Here is a 22,875-nt window from a genome sequence, read left to right on the forward strand (position 1 = left end):
AGTTCTCTGCTTCTGGTGATACTCACCCATCCAATTAGGGAGATGTCCAAATGTCATTTTACAGTTCCACGTTGTCTTATAGTCTGTTGTTAACTTTTAATTTGGTGAAGAATGGAGTTAAATTTTTGTAAACCAGAGATTTTATAATATCTTTAATTGTCACAGTAAATATTACATCCAAAACATCTAATAGGGTCTGCCCTCATAAGGTGTGATTGGGGAAAAGAGATCCCTTGCCGCCTCACTAACTCACATAAAACCTTCCATTTCACTAATACTAATTCCTTCAGGTGAGATCAATTTATCTTCCCCCTATGAAGCCGTCTCCCCAGTGTCTTCCTTTAGTTCCGACTGATCTTCCAGGCTCCACTCTCAAATGTCCAGCTACCTCTCAAGCATCTTGAGCTGAAGCTGGAACCTGAAGCTCAAACTTTGCAGAACCACCCTCACTCTGCCCCCATCCCTGGTCTTCAGTCCCTGACCTGCCAACTTGCCCCCTTTAAATCTTCTAATTCTGCTTAATGGTAACATCAACCTCTGCCACTTAAAATGAAGCCTTGGAATTATAAAGGTAAACTTGAAACACAAGTTTATACTTCTTCACTGTTTATTTTACAAATACAAAAATGAGCTCCAGAAAGGGAAAACAATTTGTAGAAATCCCTCAGCAGAACTGGGGTAAAACCCAAGTTTCCTGATTCCCCAGTTCAATGGGTTTTTTTTTTTCTCTCTCTTAACAGAAAAAAACAAAAACAAAAACAAAAAAACACCAAATCTCCCACTTTACCCCCTTTGCCTTTTTCCTTAGCTTCGTCCCAAACACAATTCCTAGACGGAGGATAGTCCTTAAAACGTTTTTTTAAAAAATAAAGTATCTATTGTGGAAAATTTAGAAAATAAAGAAAAAGCATGGAAAAGAAAAGAGACAATCACTTATAATTTCACCACCCAGAGAGAGTAGCTGCTAACATTTTAGGGTATTTCCTTCAAGCCTTTTCCTGAACATGCTTATTGAGTCTCTTTCAAATATAGAACACATTTTCTATAGAACTAGAATGAGAATCAAGAGATTTATATAGCTTTGGGGTGAACTAGTCATGTGATCTTGAACAAGTACCTTACTCTCGTCCTCAGTTTCCTCGACTAGTTAATTAAGAGCTTGGACTGGATGACCTCTACAGGTCCATTTAAAGTATCGGTCAAGGGGCGCCTGGGTGGTGCAGTCGGTTAAGCGTCCGACTCTCAGTTTCGACTCAGGTCATGATCTCAGGATCATGACCTTAGGGTCATGAGAGAGGGCCCCTCGTTGGGCTCCACCCTCAGTGCAGCGTCTTGCTTGGGGTTCTCTCACTGCCTCTCCCTCTGCCCCTCCCACTCATGCTTGCTCTCCCAATAAAGTGTTGGTCAAGTGAGCAAAGAGTTAGAATCAATGACTCAAAGATCTCTTGCAACACATTTAGAGATTGCAAGGCATGTATTATAGAGAGGCAAGTAAGTGGAGACCCAAATTAAAAATTAAAGCCTACTAAGAAGTAAGGCCTTTTCTTAAAGAATCTTGTCCACTTATTTATTCCAATTTCCTATCTCTCATTTATTTTAGCTACAAGCCCAGCAAAGAAGAATCATCATCTGGGTCTTCCCATGCAGTGATGGATATCTCTTTGCCCACCGGAATCAGTGCAAACCCAGAAGATTTAAGAGCTGTAAATGTTCTCTTTTACATATTGTTATGGATGCTCGGTTTTCTTTACTGCATTCTTTCACAGATAAAGCTATTTCCTTTCATTTTAATATATCACCTTCATAGAATCACCTAGAATATTCTTTCCAAACCAACAATCTACCTAAGTTTTAATTTTTCAAAGTAAAGTGGGGGCATAGACTCACATGGTCTGAACAAAATGTGAATGCATATGATTACATGTTCAGACTTTTTCAAGAGGATGAGCTGCTCTTCAACCTTTTTGAATAGTGGATTACATCCCCATGTCTAACATCCCAATATCAGGTGAATGCATTTAAACAAAAAGATCAACTTAAAAAAAAAAAAAGATCATGAAATTAAATCCAAGCTTTCTCTTTCTTCTCTTAGCTTGTGGAAGGGGTAGATCAGCTACTAACTGATTACCAAATCAAAGATGGACATATTATTCTGCAACTGAATTCGGTAAGTTCCACCTTGCACCAGTCCCCATTTCCAATCACTGTTCAAAATTTACAGGCTGAAATGCTGAGTCTCTTCTCTCCCACAATTTCCTCAAACCTTGCCTTTGTCAGATTCCTTCCGATGAGTTCCTTTGTGTTCGATTCCGGATATTTGAACTTTTTCAAGTTGGGTTTCAGAGTCCTGCCACTTTCATGGTGTATGAATACCACAGACCAGGTAATCAACTTTACTCCAAAATTTCTTCAGAGGACTACTTTGCCTTCATTACAGTATTCATTGCATCTCTCCTTTTTGGAGAAGCTCACAATACCCCCCCAGTTTCTTTAATCCTCCCAGAATCAACTTCTCTATCTCTATTCTCATCACATTTTGCAGAGAGCTCCATTGTAGCAGTTGTTACATTGCACTGTAGTTATTAGTTTGCATGTCTTTCTCACCAAACCCAGACAGAATGTTTTCATCCTTGTGCCCTGAGTATCTAACACAATGTTCAGTATATAACCTGTACTGATAAATGTTGAATCAATGACCCCACATTTGATCACTCAGCTTTTTCTGGGAATACTAAGTGATTGGAGAGCTCTTTGGTTCACAAGACAGACAACTCCACTTTAGGCAGTTCTACTTGTTTAAAAAAATTCTTAAAATGAACCAAACTCTCACACCCATTCATTCTAGTTTTATCTTCCAAAATCACATGGAACATATTTGCCCCCCCTTCCCCTGTTCTTCTCCAGCCTAAACAATTACAGCTCTTTCAGTAGACTCTCATGTAACATAATTTATTTCCTCTCATTCATGGAAGCATCAACTATTTTAATTCTAAGAAATATTGAACAGTAAAATTTCAAGCACAGAAGGGGAAATCATTTTGAAGGAGGGTAGAGGGACCCATGCCGGGAGAGACAATTCACAATTTAACCTCCCTGCATCTAAGTTACAAAAAGAAATTTTGGAATAAGTCATCTCCAAGGCCCCATGGGAGAGACTCACTGATCCATAAATGTATTGTGTGTTAATCAAGCCACCTCTCCTAACTATGTTTTCATTGCCACAGAGAAACGATGCACCATGTTTTATAGCCCATCCGACACCAAACTTCAGAAAGTCTGTGAAGGAGTAACATGCAAATGCGTAGAAGGTAAACTTCATGTAACATGTTCAGGCTGCATGCTTGTTTAAAGCAGCCACTTGTAATCCAGGGCTAATCTGGCAGAAGCTGTTTGACAAACTCGTTCCTCAGAAGTAGACATCTCAGCTGACTGAAAGCTGATTCCTTGAATACTGCAAAGTTACTTCTCGACAACCCTGATAGGTTCTACTGTACAAAGACAGAGAAACCCCAGCTAGATGATTGTTGGATATCAGAGGGATAACAGGATGTGAAATTCTTACTTTTCACCTGGTCTTTTTTAATGTAATAAAACCACAGGTTAAGAGAACAGAGGCTCAGGACTGAGCCATTAGCCCCATTCTTTTTCCTTTTCCTTAACACTTAGTGACATCTCTGTTTATTGCCCAGTTCCCTTCAGTCTTCTGTAAATCCAAGGCAGAGTTCTTGGTCAAGGAAAAGATCCAGAACTCAACAATCATTAACAACTGACTCCATGAGGGTCTGGGTTGGTTTGGGGTTTATTTTGTTTTTCCAAAAACCTTAATATCTATACATTTCTTAGGTACTTATTGTACCATTTTATAGCTGTAAATCAGTCCAGTTATCATTTCGGCTCCTTCAAGGGACTTTTAATTATACTCAAAATGGGAAATTTTCCTCCTTTCTTTAATGAAAGCATATACATTTCTAAAGAACTGAATGTGGAGTGACAACCCATTCTAAACCTCATGTCCAAGATTTTGTTTTTGTTTATTTTGTTTTGTTTTTGCTTTATATAATGTTTCACTTTATGGAAGAGGAGAAAATGGTATTTGTAAGATTATACTGGATTGCCAGGGCTTATGAAAACTGTGTTTACTGCCAAAGGGAGTGTCTGCCTCTTTATGTTAACCCAACTTTTGCCATTTTTCACAAAATCCAGCTGACTGCGGACAAATGCAGACAGAACTGGATCTGACAATCTCTGCAGATACTAGAAAAGAAACAGCATGTAAACCAGACATTGCCTATGGTAAGTTCAAAGTTTCTATATAGAGTTCCATTAAACATAAAATTTTATGAAAACATCATCTGTCAGAGAGATCAACAACTTTTCATAGTGACTATTTGGATACTACATTCCATGTGTTCCCTTGAAGGAAAATGCCATCGATTTTTAACATTCACATGCAAAATTATTTATCCTTCAGCAAAGAAATGTGACTTTCATTTAAAATGACAGGAGTGATGTACACACCCAGCCAAGACACTTTGCTCCAATAGAGCCCACCAAATTAAACATACTGAACTAAAATACATTCAAAGAGAACTTATGAGAAACCACAAAGGTGTAAGATTTCACTATTCTTCCAGTCAGTTGAGCAGAGGCAGAGACAAAGGTGGTTTGGGGGCTTAGAATTTTTCAAACTCCCTTCAAAAACAAGGTAAAAATATCAATACTAACTCATTTAAATATATGCAGAATTGCAATCTTCCACTTCAAAAGGAGCATCTCCTTCTGGTTGTCCAGGGCTCAGAGCTATATCAGATGCCCAAGTATGGTTGTAGTCGTGTCTTAAATTCAGAGAATTCGCTCCTTTGTTTTCTTTTTTTTTTCGTGTGTGTGTGTGTGTGTGTGTGTGTGTGTGTGTGTGTGTAAGTTCCTTATATATTTTGGATATTAAACTTTTTTTGTCTTTCTTTTTTTAATTTAAATTCAATTAGCCAACTTATAGTACATCATTAGTTTCAGATATAGTGTTCAATAATTTATCAGTTTTGTATATAACACCCAGTGCTCATCACATCAGGTGCCCTCCTTAATGCCCATCACCCAGCCACCCCATCCCCCACCCACCTCCCCTTCTGCAACCCTCCGTTTGTTTCCTGTAGTTAAGAGTCTCTCACAGTTTTTCTCCCTCTCTGATGACTTCCCATTCTGTTTTCCCTCCCTTCCCCTATGGTCCTCTGCCCTGTTTCTTATATTCTACATAAGAGTGAAACCATATCATAATTATTTCTGGCTTCTTTTTTTTTTTAAGAGAGAGAGAGAAAGAGAGTATATTGTACACAATCTCAAACCTTTTGTGTGTGTGTATGTGAAAGTAGGGTATTATTTATAAACGAAAGGTAAGTAAAGTTAATTCAGCACTTTCTGTTTACTGACTGCTTTTATATATGGTTTCTCATTGGGGTCTCATAAGACCTCTTTGAGGTAACAGAGGATTATCTGTATTTTGCCAGTGAAGAAACTGAGGCTCAGGGAGAGTATATAATTTGTTCAAAGTCATGCAGGAATTAAGTAGTAAAACTAGGATGCATCCTGGTCTCCGATATTATTTCCGTTATATTACACCGATCTCACTTACTGGAAATATAGCCATCAGAATAAATTGGGTATGGTTTATAGTCTTTCTTTCCATAGAATTCATCTTGATTTTTTTTTAAAGATTTTACTTATTCATTTGAGAGAGAGAGTGAGCAGAAGAGAGAGCATGGGTGAGGGTAGGGGGCGGTTGTGGCGTGACCTGAGCCAAAGGCAGACACTTAACTGACTGGGCCACCCAGGCTCCCCTATTCAGGACATGTTAAAATCTGTTTTAGGCTACTAATTCACTTGACCTTTGGTTCTGGCACAGTGAGTTCATTCATTCATCTAGCTAGCTGGAATCTCAAAAATGGACAAACCTTTTAGGTCATTCACTTCAACCCCATCAAAAACAAAAATAAGAGAATCTTTTCTTGGGCTACATAGAAGGGATAGGTCCCTTCAAGCTGCTCATCCCAAAACTGAGATCAAATACCATGGATTAAAAATCGATGCCTGAATGAAGAGAAAACAGGAGAGAGAATGTCTCCTGTCAGATAGCTTCCAATCCCAGCAAAGATGCGTCAGAAGACCAAATCCTATCAAAATCCAAAGATCAGAGCCATTGGAGGTATCCAAGGAATCAAGGCAAGGGAACAGAAGGCCCATAGCACAGGGCTGAATGATAGATAAAGGCCCCTCTGTGGGCAAATGGAAAAGGAAGGGGCTCTTCCACGTTCCCCATGGGCATGACCCCACTAATCTTAAAGGATCAGAATCTGAACTTTACGTCTAACAAAGGCATATTTTGTTTGTTTCGTGTGCTTCTGTCTTTTAATTTAATGCTGCTATTATCCTAATCAGCCTGTTCTGTAACAGTGGCTAGGGCTAATGATTCTTAGAATGAATCATTAGTCCATGATCAGTAGAGTCAGATTGAGAGTATTTAGGAAGCCTTTCTGGAAGAAATGAGATTTACCTCAGGGTGCCCGTAAGAGCTTGCTATGCTTCATTTCTCATTTGTTTGACAAACTCTGGCTTCTATTGGACATGGCATTAGCGATATTAAGCATCAATTCTTATGTTGTTTCTTCTACCAGCTTATAAAGTTCATATCACATCTATCACTGAAGAAAATGTCTTTATTAAGTACACTGCAACCCTCCTGGATATCTACAAAGCTGGTGAGAATTCATTCATTCATTCTTTCACTCAACAAATATTTAGTATTTACTATGTGCCATTAATGAGACATTATGTTGGTAGACTAGGCATTATATTAGACACAGAGAATGCAACTTGAATAACACAGCCAGAGTTCTTGCCTTCATAACGTCTATATTCTGTTTGAGGAGATACATTTTTAAAAAAGAAGAAAGAAAATGAACAAACAAATTAAACAATTACAAATCATAACAAGTACTATATTTGAGACACGTAATTAATGTGGGACACTCCTTCACTGTGATAAACAGATGGCGTGTTTTGGGGTGGTATCAGGAGTTAGCCATTCTTAAAGGGGTGGGGTAGAGAGGGAGCCGAATATGCAAAGGTCCTGAGATGGCAAGTAACCTGGCACCACCAGGGAGCTGAAGAACCTAGTATGAGATGAAGCCGAGAGGTAGGCAGGAGCTGGGTCATACAGGGATTTATAAGGCATGGCAAGAAATTTGGATTTTATTCTAGAAGTCCAAAGGGAAGCTAATAAAAGGTCTGAGGTAGGCAAACAACATGATCTGACTTATGGTTTTAAAAGATCATTCTGGTTTCTTTTGTGGGGGGGATCAGGAGTAGAAACAGGGAAACTAGTTAAAAGCATCCATGAAGTACAAAGCTGTAGGTTGGAGGCCATGTGAGGATGAGACTTTTATTAACTAACCAGCATGATAAAATGAATTCACATGTAAAATAACATACAAAACATTTTAAAATATGTTCCCTTGTATTCTCTAATTAAACTAAGCTGTAAATATTATAAAACTGCTTGTCAAATTATGTAAATTGTCACACAAATGATTCATTAGATCATTCTAATAACTCCAAATAAGTTTTTTATTTTTAGAAATTGTCAGTCTTATTTTGCTCGACTCACTACAGGACTGCCCCTGTCTGAGCTTGAATCTGACAATAAGGAACCACGTCAAACTTTTCCGATTACATCTTTATTGAATTGATAGTCTTTACACAACCTATAATCTCAATGAGTAATTTCTCCTAATAGCAATAGTATCATTCATGGTCCTGAAGTCTCTATCAGCTTCTGCTAAATTGGTAGTAATTACATTCAAAATGTTTCTAGTCCTTCGGACACTGTCTGACATTTTTATGTATTCGGTGTATCTTTATTATCAGCTGAATCATGACAACAATTTATTGAATTTTTTGAAATTTGAAAATTTATTGAATATTTAGTTTTCCTAATTTTCTTAATTTTTATTCCCCTTCAACCCTGAGAGTTTTACAAACACCACAGACAAAGTTTTAGGATTCACAATTTTTTGAAAAACTTAAAAGTTCATCAATTTTTTTTACTTTTGCCATTAAAACAAAAACATTTTCATATAATTATCTTTTCCCTTAAATTGATTTTATTTTGTTTTATATCAAATTTATAATCATTCTTGATTTTGTTAAAAGCTCTTGCTCTGCTTTCATAGTTTCCTTTATTTTTATACAATTTCATTATTCATTCCCTAAACTGTGAACTTATTAAAGTTGAAATATATTTTCTTGAACATCTGAAGATAATATTGACATAATTGCTAGACTATCATGAGCAAATCACCAAAAAGCGTATCTAAAATAAGCATATCCACTTTCTAAATATTTGCTCTTATACCGCAGTATCTATCAAAGTGAACCAAGCAGGCTTGATATGATTTTCAAACTGCCTTTGTGATCCTAGCACTACCAGCTGCCTGTCAAAATCCCAATATTTTTCCTGTTTTCATTATTGTAATTTTTTTCATTATTGAAGTTTTTAAAGCTTTTCCTATTATTACTTACTTCTGCCTAGATATGCAGTAGTAAACACTGAATTTATGAAGACAATATTTTAAGTGAGATTTTGCTTGGTTCCTATCTTTGTAGTATACAGAGACACTTGATACCTGCTTGACAGGTAATTCAGTCAACACCAAATTGAACAGCTGGGAACTTCAGAATTTTTGCTGAAGCCTGACTCTTCCCTGGCAATCTATTTGTACCAATAAGGTGTTCACATAAATATTCCTCATTGACTCCTTTTCTCTCACAAACAGTTTGATATGTTGTTCAGTTGTTCCTTCCAGTACCTTGAAATCAACAAAACCCATTAAGGAGTCTTCAAAGTCCCCAATTTTTTATTTCACGTTATTTTAAAGATTTTTTTAGTTGATTTTCTCAATGATTGAAATTTTATCACCTTATTTATATTTTCCAAAAAGCTGTGTTCTCCTTTCAGTAGGTTTAAATTTTGCAATAAGTAGGACCGTAAATCTAAATTGCAACTTTATGTTTTTACTGATTTTCTTCTCTTTTGAAATTCTATCAGGTGTTTCAAGTATGAAAATTCTTCATCATTTTTAGCCATAGACTAGAGTTAGATTCTAATAATATTTTCTAAATCTTTATTTGCTTGATGGATACTCTGATAAAAATGTTTTTCTGGTTTTTATTATTTCAAATGTTTTACTGTATGAAATTGATTTGTGATGTTATTCTTTTTTTTTCTCATTGATGATCACAGATTTTCTTTATCTGAATCATGATTGTTATTCTGACCAAAATAGGTGTTTAGCACTCTGATCTTTTCACAGTCTAACTTTTGAGCACCATTTGCATCCAGCTTTCACATTGTAAGGAAGAATAAACCATTCCTAATTTTACTGAAATAATCAAGTGCTCTCCATTCCAGAAATACAAATTATTTGTCTTATATTGTACCAATTCTTGCATAGTATCAGAAGACAACCTAGGCTGTTCTGAATGTTGTGAGGTATCAGATGATTCCCAAGCTGTAGTTCTTTATCAATATCATCTCTTCTTTGTTCTCCTGTCCATTCAGAAGATTCATATTTATGACATTTAAAAGGAAATGTTAAGAAATGTTTGCATATTTTATTATCTCTTCATTCTGGGTGTCCATTTTTTAATATATACAAATTTGAAATTTATATAAATATCAGAACACCACACATTTACCACTTACCCCAAGAACTGCTGCACACAAATAATAAGCCAAACTAAAAACTAAACTATTTAGAACAGAGGACAACCACGCAGTCCAAGGATAATGATAATTGTGTTTCCCCTAAAACATGGGGTGCTTGGAGTAAAGGTATAAATGGAAAAAAGATCAGTGATTGTGGAAGCTGAGGTTAATTGACTATTCCCTCTTCTGAATATGCTTGAGATTTCCTATAACAAAAGGTTTTTAAAAATAATGATAAGGCTCCAGCAGCCACACTGCTTACCATGACAGGGGCTGAACTGGTAAACAGTGCTGGGGATGCTGCTTAGATATTGCTGCCCGGGGCAGTCATGTCTTAATGGTCATCGGGAGAGCATAAGAAAATCAGCTCGAACTGATGTGTGCACCCTCGTTAAATATTACTAATTAAAATTTACCATATATGCAGTTACTATAAAGTATACGTTCAGAAGGTTTTCAGGATTTAACAATTAGGATCACTGTCAGAGTTAAATAACTGATCATCAGTCCCGAATCTATAGCAATGAGTCAGACCCAGTCCCTGCCTCAAGAAGTTTCCAGCCTAGCTGAAGACAGATATATGGAATGAAACATTGTGATAGAAATTCAAGTATAATGCGAGTAAGGGGGAGACAGAGAGATATTTATGACAAAGAACATCCAGGAGTGTTTACTGGATACCTCGAGAATTGAAGATGTGTTTCAAGATGGGTAGAAATGCAACAGGACGACACAGGAAGAATGCATTCTAGGAAAGGGAGCCAGTTTCTTGACGACTCCTGAGTTCTTTGGGAATCCCAAAGTAACCCTCTTTCAAATCCTCCCAAGTCTTTCACATATCCTGCACTTCTCTACAAGGTCATCCATTGCCTGCTACCAAATTCTTTTTTATTTTACTATATAACATTTGGGGATTAATGTTGTTCAACTGTAGAGAAGTTCTTTTAATTCCTGGTTCTACAGAGTAATGATAAGCAGCATGTATATAGTGCTTGCTGGGTTGTAAGCACTTCTCATATGTTCACAACAGTTCTACAAGGTGGGTTTTATTGTCATTCCCAATTTTCCAGATGATGGGTCTGAGCCTTATTTGTCCAGGGCCACATAGCCAACAAATGGCAGTCTTAACCATATGGACATTGTCACTCTCCAATAGCCACTCAATATAAGTTTATACTCATTAATAACTAGCCATGAGGAACTGGAATTGTTAAGAGTTTATACTTGTAATATCATAACATGAATGTGATAATCTTACTTGTGTGCCTCTCAGGCGAAGCTGTTGTCGAGAAAGACTCTGAAATCACCTTCATTAAAAAGGCGACATGTGCTAACGCTGACCTGGAAAAAGGAAGACAGTATTTAATTATGGGTAAAGAAGCCCTCCAGATAAAATACAATTTCAGTTTCAGGTAAGTCATTTTGGAGTCTCTGATCTTTCCTTCAAAACTAAGTGTCATTTATCCTTAATTACATGTGTTTATGTGTCCTGCTGTTAACCAACAAAACATTAGGAGCATAAATGCAATAATGTGAATTTACACTTGATCTTAGCCATAAGGCCAAGAAGCAATGAAACAATATGAATTTAAAACGAAGAACCACTTAAAACCATGAGGGCGGCTAAGCACTCACTGATGGATAAACCGACTGAGGACCTGGGTCTGAGGATGCTTCTGAAGGCACTCATCCATCCCCCTCTATACAACATCTGCCCCCCTCAATAAGTTCTCGGACTGTTGTTTGTAAAGAGGGAAATGTTTAAATATGCATCTTATTGTCTCCTTTTAAAAAATAGATCTTGAAACAGATACCGTTCCTGCCTTTAATCATGGGAGCCCCAAGCAGCTTCCTGAGATTTGGGGGTTTGTGGTCCTTCCCAGGGGGAGGCCCGTGAGGCAGAGCCTGGCTGACAGTGTGGCCTCACGGGGCTTAAGCAGGCTGAGCAGCCTGAGCTCCGGGGAATTCAGCTCTTCGCTCTCTGTGGCCATCACCACAACAGTTTCATTATCCTTTTTTCTTGGCAGGTACATCTATCCTTTAGATTCCTCGACCTGGATTGAATATTGGCCTACAGATACAACGTGCCCATCGTGCTCAGCATTCTTGGAGAATTTGAATGAGTTTGCTGATGACATCTTTTTAAATGGCTGTGAAAACCCCTGAAGTAGTTCAACTATGCACAGTTTTCACTGTGGACTCCTGTTGTTGAAGTGTTTTCCTTTTCTTTTTTTTTTAAACATTCTCACTTGGTCTTATTTGGAAAGCTCACTTTACTTAGAATTAGTGTCACTTGCTTTTATTAAAGAACACTTTTAAGAGCTGTAACTTTCTGAAATAACATGGCCTTGGGGGGCATGGAGACAGACAATCATTCCAAGGTTATCGGACACCAGAAGCAATAAAAATTGGAACGTCTCCTAAAACCTGCCACTCAGGAATGTTTGTTGGGGACGAAAGAATAGCTCCATTGAAATGTAGTATCTTACAATAACATGGCCTTTGCTTGAAAGCAAATACCAGGGAACAGAATACTGATCATTAAAACCTGACTTGGCTTTCAAAATGTTCGAAAAAGCAAAAAAGCCTGTTATTTTATGCTAGGGACTCTTCAACCACACAGATGGGCAAATTGAAAGGTGGACAGAGGCGGTGACGGAGACCTGAGAAGGCCTAATGTCAGAGCCTCAGCAAACTGAGAAGGTAGGAGCGTCTGCCCTGGCCCCTCCCCTCCCAGTGCCCTCTCCTCACCCTCACGGGGATCCCCCTCCTCCTTGCCCCTCCTTCGCAGCCCCTAGTCATTTCCCCCAGGGACTTGCTCTTGCCAAGACTTTCTAGCCTGAAAGGGAAGCCGCAGTGCAGCAACCTGGGGAAGAGAAACCAAGCAGGAATCAGGAGACCTTTGCTCTGGTCTCTGAGCCCGTTTGAACTTTACAAAAGAGGATTTGTAATAGGACGTTCATTTTTAAGTGACATTTTGTAAGCACTTTAGATCTCATGAAAGAATTTTCACCTAGATGCCCATTTACTATCTCAAGAACCTCACAAGGTGCAGGGATTTTTATTAACCCCACTTTATGGTTGAGGACACTGAAGCTCAGAAGAGTTAAGCCATTTTTCCAGCCTAGTAAAGGGCAGAGATGGAGACCAAAGCCCACTTGCTCTCAGTCCACACACGTCCCTCTTCCACATCATTACACCATCACATTGCTTGTCAGGTTTAATTTTCTAAGACCAATGTAGGATGCGGCTGGAGTTTCTTAGGTAGAGTTTAACCAGCTTCACTGAAATCTCACAAGGAGACATGAAGATAAACTCTGGATATAATAGTGACAGTGACTGAAATGCATTCCCTTCTTGAAAAATCTGCATTTTACCACTTAGGTGAAACGACATAAGGTTTACAGTGTGCCTTGTAAGTAATACTAAGATTTTCCACTTCCAGGGGCTAAGAATTTATTTTTGTTAATGTCAAAGCTCACATTGTAGGCACTCCCTTGGCAAAAACAACCCATGTGTCCAGTATGTGTCCAATAGGCCCAAACTCTGCCAGCAAGGAGTGAGGGCCAGCACCCCCCACCCCCAGAGTACACCTGAAGCATCTCCTGTCACCTTCTTGCTGAAGGCAGTGCTCAGGGGCACCAGAGTCTCTGAGCTGCTGGGTAGCCCTCTCCGTGAGCTCAGTGGCAAGTAGATTGGGCCACAGTGGTCTGATTAACCCTGAAGCACTGCAGGTTTCAAACATCAAATCAAACCTTTCTGAGTTCGCATGGTACCATTTTGAAATCCACCAGCTCCTCTTCAGCTGTGTCTTATGCATTTAAACCTACTTCTTTAGTGAGGCTTTCACAATCCTCCAAACAGGCTGGGGTCCCTACTGAGCCTTGCATTTCTCTTCCAAGGCACTTGCAACTACTTATCCAAGCACGTATAATTGTTTATTTAGTGTGCAGCTTCCTAGCACCACTGTAAGCTCTGTGTGGTCAAGTCTGGATCTGTTCTGTTCACCACTCTCTCTGGTGCCAGGGACAATGCTGGACACATTATAGGAGCTCATTGCTTGTGGATTCCCACTGAGGATGGGTCCAAGTTCTAGTCTTGACTTTGCCCCCGCAGGGACTTAGGGCAAGCCTCTTCATCTCTTTGGTGCCTGTAAAACAAGGGAGTTGAATATTCAAATGTCTTTCTATAGCTCTAAGAAGATATTTTATAATTTTAGGTTGTGAAACAAGACAGAACCACATGGCATGTAAGCATGACATGTTTTTTTTCTGTGAGTATGGCGGGGGAGCTCAGTGAAGTGAGTGAGTGCGAGAGCTGGGGGCGCTTCCTGAGGCCTGAAGAAGGGCACACAGGATTTGCGTAGGTAGAGGGAGGCAGAAGGATCTTTGCGGTTGAAGGCAGGTTTCTACTGGGGTAATAAGATTTAGGTGCTACAAATGAACACTATTCATTTAATAGCCATATGTTTAATTTTTTTAAGTTTTTATTTTAATTCCAGTTTCAGGTATATGATATAGTGATTCAGCTATATGTTTATTTTAACATGTATTAGAAAAAATACAACTATCACCTCAAACTGTGATATACAATTTTCTTCAAAAATAAATGTATTTGTCAAAAAGTAAGTCTGTTTAAGGAAAAGTTTTAAGTAAACAAAAGCATAGGTTGTTCTTAGGGCAAAAATCAGGAAGTTGGCATGTACAAGATTGACGTTTAGGAAACTGTCTTAAGAAAATATGTGGAATTGACAATGAGCCAAGCTTAAGGCAGGCAGCTTCACTCCATATTTCTCAGTGAGCGATCCTGAGCCAAAGTCATGTTCAGTCTTACTTTCCAGCCCCCGTGATGCTAGTTTATTCAGCAACATCCAACAAATACGTCTTGATTAGTAATTGTAGGCCAAGCCCCATTCTAGGCACTTGGTACCTAGATCCCCACCCTTGTGGGACTTAGATTCCAGCTGGGGAGACACAACATGGACAATAAAGACAGTAGTTAGGCGCCTGATGCCCTCTGTTTGAAGGGGATAGAGCTATGGGGAAAAGGAGAGGAGAGCAGAGTAAGGGAGCTGGGGAGCGGTCGAGGATGTGGTTGCAGTTTTAAATAGAGGGATCTGGTCCGAGTAGGCTTCAAAGTGAGACCTGAGCAGAGACTTGGAGGTGGCGAAAGAGGGAGCCATGTGGCCACCTATGGGACGAGTGTTCCGGGCAGAGGGAGCACCAAGTTCCTGCACCTGAAGCAGGAGCGTGCCCAGTGTCTTACAAGAAGAGGCAGGAGGCTGGTGTAACAGATGTAGAGTGAGCCACTTGGGAGGGAGGTGGAGAGGAGGCCAGCGAGGGCACAGGGACCAGATCACGCAGGTCATGGAAGGCTGGTAGCTGTACTCAGAGGGAAAGGGGAGCCATGGCAAGGTTTTGAGCAGAGGGATGACAGTAGGAGGTTATTGTAGTATATCAGGCAAGAGATGGGCAAGTGAACAAAGCAGAGCTGACTGCCTCTGCAGCGAAAGAGAATGCACACCATGGGAACCATGGAGCTCCTCAGAAAAGGATGTTAGGATTTCTTACAGGATTTGGGCTTGTGATGGATTATTTTAGGGAAGGTTTAAGGAAGCAAGGCTTTGCTCTGTACTGGACACAGTCAGGAAGCAGGAGTAATCCTGTGATTGCGTATCTGAATTATCTAACTAGAAGGAAAAGAAGTAGCAGTCACTCACATTAGCCAGCAAAGGGGGGATGTTTGGTCATTTTTGTGGTTTGGATAATGTCCTTGTCTTATTTTCTACTCAAACATGATTATGGAAAAGTCTCTTTTTCTCCCCCCTCATCTGGATCCATTTTGTCTGATGTGATGTCTTTGTGTTCTGTGATGTCAGCACAGCCTGACTCTGAATACCAACAAGGTCAGCTCCTAGGGTCACCAAGCCCAGCTCCCAGTCTAGCACCCAGCTGTCTTCTCTCTCACAGGCCCTTTTTTCCTAGAAAATGCACACACACAAATGATGCACAGATTTGCATCCAATTTCAGAAACCCCTGTGAAAGTCCAGCGCGTGGGCCTGAGGACCGCCTTGGGAGCCGCGCCTCCAGCAGCCGGATTGGAGAGACTCCCACAGACACAAGGCAGCTCCGCATCCTGTTTCCATAGGTTTCCCGATTCCTGAAAACAAACTGATTGTGCTTACTCAATGCGATGTGAGAAACATGTCACCAGGGACGTGACATGATCTTTAACTTTGACTGGGAGGTTGAAATATTCCTTTATGCTTCTGAATCAGAAAGGAATTGGGGAGGAAGAAAGAAGTGGAGGAGAGAGGGTAGAGGAGAAGAGAGGGAAGGGAAGGAGGGAGGGAGGGTTTGTTTTAAGACAAGATGAGAACTCCATTTCTAAGAACCTTCTGGATTCTTCTCAGCTGGCAGGGTCCACACCCTGACAGACATGTTGGCAGAGGCAGATCTGTTCCTTGGAACACAGGGTCTGCTCCTTCACTGTTTCCATCATTATAATCAGATATGTGTGCATTACACACACAGTCATGAATTATATGATCCTGAAATGTCCAAACCAGGAAGGACCTAGAGCTCCTCTCATCCAATTCCTTCATTTTCACCTGGGAAAACTGACCCAGAGGAGCAGCTAGCTGGTGATCAGAACCCTGTTAAGGGGAAGGTTTGGGACACGAGCCCGAGGCATCTCTTAGCCCGGCGTTCTTTCCACCGCGTAAATGAGAGGAGGTTACAGAGAAATCGATTTTGGCTCCCTCCAAAGAAGCATTTTCTTATAGCCAGAGCAGTTCCAAGACAGAGGAGCCTCTCTGGGAGGGCCCAAGTGCCCGATCACTAGCCCCTTCCAGGAGTGGTACGGGAGACATTCAGTGTGGCAGGTTTGCCCCAGTGACGTCCAACGTGCCTTCAGCTCTGAGAGGTCATTAAGAGAAACAAAAACATCAGCTTCACTTCCTAAAGCCTCCATTTTCACATTTGAAAAATGGGGAGTACTAATAATTCCCACTTTAGAGGATTTCTGTGAGACTTCAGTGAGATAATACAGACCATGCAAATAAAGTGATGGACACAGTGCCTGGCACGGCAAATGTAACTTGGGGTAGTTAGTAATACACCCCTGGCGCAAGATGGATGATGAATTCAACACATTTCTTGCCTGGCATCATGCAGATTGCATTACGTGGAGCATCTATCGACATTTCACAACTCTGTGGTGATTGTCATCATTCTTACTTTTAGGAAGAAAATAGCTGAGGATCTGGGAGGTTAACTTGCCCTAGGTCACACACCCTCACAGGTGGTAGGGCATCTTTTGGACCTGGGGGCCCAGGCTTTTAGCCTCTGAGCTGGATGGCCTTCTCACATACCGGAGGGGCAGTATTACCTCAGGACACAGGTGGGGCAGAGTGTGGCCAATGAGAGCTCTGGGTACAGGGCATGGGGGCAGTGGGAACATAGGGTGTACAAAAATGAAGGGAGGCAGCACCGGAGATCAACTCTGCAAAATGTTACCTGAGGTCATTTTCCACATGGATACAACACAATTTGAAGAACTCTCAATGGACAGGTCTCTCCACGTCCCCTCAAAGGACTCGAATTTGCCAATAGAGTTGATGTTTCCTCCCTTGTGAACCTCCTATGTAGAATCCTAACATATGGAAGTTTAAAGGTCTCCTGGGGGGGCATCAAGGTGGCTCGGCTCAATCTTGATCTGATTTCCTAGAGATCCATCCAATCAACCTCTCCCCATTTCATAGATGAAGAAACAGGCCAGGAAGGAGCAGGGACTCGTCAGGTCTCCCACAGGGGAATCAGGGCCAGAACCTCATATTAGCACCTGGTGTCTCCTCCTACCAGTGGGGCCTAACAGGCAAGCAGAGACCAGAGCCCCAGGTGGGGTCCAGGGCTAACATTTTCAACAGATGAGATACAAGAAGTCAGAACTATCCTAGAAAGAGGGTTTTCTGTTCGTCTGAAGCTTGGGTTGTTGGGTGTGTGTGTGTGTGTTTTATGCGGTTTGTGTTGGTGTTTTGGGGGGTAGATGGAAAGGGGGTGGTGGCTGAAACTGACTAAGGCAAGAGAAATCAGGACTGAGGAAAGAATTACTTGGCTTCATAAATTTTTTTCCGAACAGAGAATCTTTCAGAAATTAGAGCCAGGACTGAACTCGAATTCTCTGAGAACAGAGAAAGAGAAAGGAGATATGCCCAGAGTAGGAGGAGAAATTAGAAAGGAGGGTTCCTGGGTCTGCTGGGGCCTTGGGGCAGGGTTGGTCAGCATCCAACTCTCCTCCTGCCATCTCCTTCACTGCTAAAGGCAAAAGGCCAACGTGTGACCTGCTCATTAATTAAATGCTGAGTGTGGAAATGAAAAACAGCCCTTTGGTTTGGCTGCTCTGTGTGTGTGTGTGTGTGTGTGTGTGTGTGTGTGTGTGTGTGTGTGTGTAAGAGACAGAGACAGGACTTGTTACTATGGGGAAGTAATATGGTGAAGAAGTAAGAACTGCCACTGCTTGTGACCTTGGGAATGTTCTTGAACCTCACCAAGTCTCTCAGTTTGCCCCTCTGTGAAGACAGAGTAGCATTATCAGCCTTGGAGGGTGGCAAGGATTAGAAATAGTACCCAAGTGCCAGCCCAGGGGGCACAGTCTGTGGGGGCCAACGGCAGCCAGCTGGCTGTGGGATTTCTTTCTTTTTTTTTTTTTAAAGATTTTATTTATTTATTTGACAGAGAGACAGCGAGAGAGGGAACACAAGCAGGGGGAGTGGGAGAGGGAGAAGCGGGCTCCCCGCCAAGCAGGGAGCCCAATGTGGGGCTCGATACCAGGACCCTGGGATCGTGACCTGAGCCAAAGGCAGACGCTTAACCGACTGAGCCACCCAGGTGCCCCTGGCTGTGAGATTTCTTCCTCTTGGAGCTCTCTGTGCCTCAGTTCTGTTTTGGAAATGAGGTGAGATTCTCCCAGCTCAATTTACAGGGTTGTTGCAGGATGAAATAAGATCAAACACATGAAAGAACTTTTAAGCCGTAGAATTTTGGACAAATATGGAAAATAGCATTGATAACCAAAAGCATTTTTGTGCTAAGATACCACAGGCGGAGACTGCCTGATACGTTTTTAAAAGACTGGCAAGGGTCAAAAGGAATGAGATCTTGCCATTTGCAACGACATGGATGGAACTGGAGGGTATTATGCTGAGTGAAATAAGTCAATCAGAGAAAGACATGTATCATATGACCTCACTGATATGAGGAATTCTTAATCTCAGGAAACAAACTGAGGGTTGCTGGAGTGGTGGGGGGGTGGGAGGGATGGGGTGGCTGGGTGATAGACATTGGGGAGGGTATGTGCTATGGTGAGCGCTGTGAATTGTGCAAGACTGTTGAATCACAGATCTGTACTTCTGAAACAAACAATGCAACATATGTTAAGAAAAAAGAAAAAGAAGAAGATAGCAGGAGGGGAAGAATGAAGGGGGGGAAATCGGAGGGGGAGACGAACCATGAGAGACGATGGACTCTAAAAAACAAACGGAGGGTTCTAGAGGGGAGGGGGGTGGGGGGATGGGTTAGCCTGGTGATGGGTATTAAAGAGGGCACAGTCTGTGTGGAGCACTGGGTGTTATGCACAAACAATGAATCATGGAACACTACATCAAAAACTAATGATGTAATATATGGTGATTAACATAACAATAAAAAAATTAAAAAAATAAGAGACTGGCAAGGGGTCCACTATCTTAAAAAGTGATCTCCCCCAGTGCCTCAGATTTTCCCATCTTCCTATGAGGCTTCTTTCCTTTGATCCTGGAGGCTGGCCGTCTTAGGGCAATGTTTCACCAAGTGCCGTCCCCTGACCAGCAGTATCCCCATCACCCGTTAGAAATGCAAATTCTCAGGCCTCACCTTGGACCTACTGAACAGAAACTCTGAGTGGAGCCTAGAAATCTACATTTTGAAAAGATCTCCAGGAAAAGCATACACACATCAAAGTTTAAGAAGTATTGTTTTGGAGCTTGTGGGAGTGCAGATTCTGATTCTTTAGGTCTGAAGTTGCCTGAGATTCCGCATCTCCCGGGTGATGCCTGTGGTGCAGGTTCTCAGACATAACAAGGTTCGAGAGTGTCCTACAAAGTCAGGATTTTTGCATGAACGGAAGTAACACCCTAATAACCAAGACTTCAGTTAAGAGCAGTTGTGCACAGGCCTTTCAGGAATGGATAGCAGGAAAGCCTGAGGGATTCTGGGAGCAAGGGAAACACAGGGAAGCCATGAGAAAGAGGTCTTAAGAAAAAAAGAGAAGGTAGGAGATCACTGAAGGTAAAGTAGGCCGCCCTTGCAGAATATGCTCAGGGCAGATCCAGGCGTTTATTAAATCCATTCACCCACTAAGTGCTGTCTATATGTTAGGCACTGTTCTGTATTTTTTTACACTCATCAACTCACTGAGTCCACTAACAACCCAGTGAGGCTGGTACTATTTCCATTTTACAGAGGAGTAAACTGAGGACCAGAGAGGTTAAGTAATTTGCCCAAGATCATTCAGCTAGTAAGTGCTGGAGCTGGGATTTAGAACTCAGGCACCCTGACTCATTAGCAGTAGACTATTTTGCCTCAGATATAGTTTTTTTTTTTTTTAAGATTTTATTTATTTGACAGAGAGAGACACAGCGAGAGCAGGAACACAAGCAGGGGGAGTGGGAGAGGGAGAAGCAGGCTTCCCGCTGAGCAGGGAGCCCGATGCTGGGCTTGATCCCAGGACCCTGGGCTCATGACCCGAGCCGAAGGCAGACACTTAACGACTGAGCCACCCAGGCGCCCCTGTCTCAGATATAGTTTCTGCCATCAGGAAGCTTACAGTACCATGAGGAATGCAGGCTAGGACTAAGAATGACCAACACTTGGATGATGCCTGTTATGTGCCAGGCACTATTCTGAGCCCCTTACACATATCTACTGTTTTAGCTCTTATAGCAATTCTAGGAGATGGGGCAGGGCACTGCTAAATGGGTCTGGCTATGCGCACAACTGCATAAAACGGGTCTCTCTGTTCCTGGAGGTTTATGCATAGAGGTCTCAAACACCTAAAGTCCCAGACTCCCTGTGCTAAGCAGAAAAGCTCCAGTCCAGAAGTAACCTTTGCAGCGGGGTCTCCAATACCTGGTCCAAGCCCCACTTTGTGTCCTCAGCCTCCACACACCCTTTGCTTCCCAACGTGGCCTCCAGAATTAGGCCTCACTGTGCAGAAGAGCAGGTGTACTTGCCAGCCCTTCGGCTCACCCTGGCTCCCACAGCTACACCCAAGTTCATGCAGCAGATGCGTCCCCCTGTGTGTGCTGCCCCAGGCAGGCCTGCGGGGCCAGGCTGTGGACCCTCCTGACAGGCACCAGAATGAGGGGCCTGCTGATGGTTGGTCCCTGCTGCTGCTGCCTCAGCCCACCAGGGGCAGCAGCTCTAACCTGCCCTCCCTCCCTCCCCGACACACCAGACATCACTACCTCGGCACTTGGGAGTCAAGAAGTTGCCCAACAAATGAAAACTGACCTCACGTCTTTGCAAACCATTTTGACAATACATTTCAAGAGCCAAAATATGTGTCTATCCCTTGATCCAGTAATCCTCCTCCTGGTTGGATTATTTATAATAAATTTCCAAAAGTAGGGGGGAGGGTTCCTACACAAAGATTGTCTGTACAGGATTAATTATTCATTTAATAAATATTTATTGAGTTCCTCCTATGTGCCAGACACAGTTCCAGATGGCGTAACCAAGATAAACAAGGTCCCCGCTCTCCTGGGAATTACATTATAGCTGTAGGAAAAGACAACAAATACCTACATAAATGAGGAAAAATAATCTATTTACAAAATTATCTGCAGAGAATTAAAATAAGGGTCTGTGGTGGAGAACAACTGGGTGGTTGCTCTTGATTATGGGGTCAGGGAAGGTCTCTTCAATGTTGGTAAATAAGATGACCTCTAAAGCTGAGATTCTCATGACGAGAAGGAGCAGTCGTATAAGGTTCTAGAACAGGAGGCTGGTGGTCCAGGGAGCTTCAAGAAGGCTGATCAAAGAAAACAAGTGATCCGAAATGAATTCAGAGGTGGGGGAGGGGCCAGATCACTCGTATTTTATAAGCACGGGTGGGATGTTTGAACTTAATCCAATAGCTAGTGCTAAGCAAGGGCATTGCACCAGATTATAGATGAGAAAGGAGCAGGGAGACCAGTTAGAGCTATTGCAGCTATTTTGGTGAAAAGTGATAGTAGCTTGAACTAGAGAGGTAGAAATGGAGATGAAGAGAAATGCTAGATTCAGGATATTTTTAGAGGCATGGCTAAGAGAAATGCTAGATTCAGGATATTTTTAGAGGCATGGCTAAATGGGTTTGCTGAAGGAATTGGGATGGGGGTGATGAAGGCAGAGAAATCAAGGATTATTCACGGATTCTTGACTTGAGCTACTACAGGTGCCAATTACACAGCGAGGGAAGACAGGAGAAGATAAAAATTTGGAAAATGAGAAGGGAAGATGTTATGGGTTGAACTGTGTCCCCCTGAAAAAGATAAGTTGAAATCCTAACCCCTGGCACTGCAGAATGTGACCTTGGAAATAGGGTCTAATCGATATAATCGGTCAAGGCCCTTACTCCCAACATGACTGGTGTCCTTATGAGAAGAGAGAAATTTGGACACAGAGACAGAGACACACACACATGGAGGAGAACAGCACGTGAAGACATGGACACTTGAGGAACGCCAGCCACATGAGGATGGGACAGAGGTTGCAACTGCCAGCTCGTCATCAGAAGCTAGGGAGAGGCAGAGCAAAGGTTCTCCAGCAGAGCCCTCAGAAGGCACCAATCCCGCCGACACCTTGAGTTCAGACTTCTACTCTCCCAAACTGTGCGAGAATAAATTTTTGTTGTTTTAAGCCATCCAGTGTGTGATACTCTGTTCCGGCAGCCCTGGGAAGCCATCTAGAAGACAATAGGGGTTTCCGCAGGGAGCTTGTTACGTGTCCATGAGAAGTCCTGTAGATACCCATGTAGAGCTATCAAGCAGCGATCGGATACATGAGTCTAAGCTTGTGGTAAATAAAGCAATGCA

At 41.7% G+C, this 22,875-nt stretch overlaps 1 protein-coding gene across 1 annotated transcript in view; it reads left to right on the top strand.

Moving 5' to 3' along the window:
* The window catches only part of C5 (complement C5), a 94,478-nt gene extending 82,041 nt beyond the window's left edge, over positions 1-12,437 (top strand). Inside the window, exons 34-41 of the mRNA XM_027616596.2 lie at positions 1,601-1,703; positions 2,093-2,167; positions 2,278-2,383; positions 3,225-3,308; positions 4,204-4,293; positions 6,669-6,752; positions 11,034-11,172; positions 11,788-12,437. Of these exons, the coding sequence (XP_027472397.2) occupies positions 1,601-1,703; positions 2,093-2,167; positions 2,278-2,383; positions 3,225-3,308; positions 4,204-4,293; positions 6,669-6,752; positions 11,034-11,172; positions 11,788-11,926 (820 nt within the window). The 3' untranslated portion in view covers positions 11,927-12,437. The remainder of the gene's footprint in view (positions 1-1,600; positions 1,704-2,092; positions 2,168-2,277; positions 2,384-3,224; positions 3,309-4,203; positions 4,294-6,668; positions 6,753-11,033; positions 11,173-11,787) is intronic.
* Positions 12,438-22,875: the final 10,438 nt, after the last annotated feature.

Source organism: Zalophus californianus, chromosome 13, assembly GCF_009762305.2.
Source record: "Zalophus californianus isolate mZalCal1 chromosome 13, mZalCal1.pri.v2, whole genome shotgun sequence".
Taxonomy (NCBI): Eukaryota; Metazoa; Chordata; class Mammalia; order Carnivora; family Otariidae; genus Zalophus; species Zalophus californianus.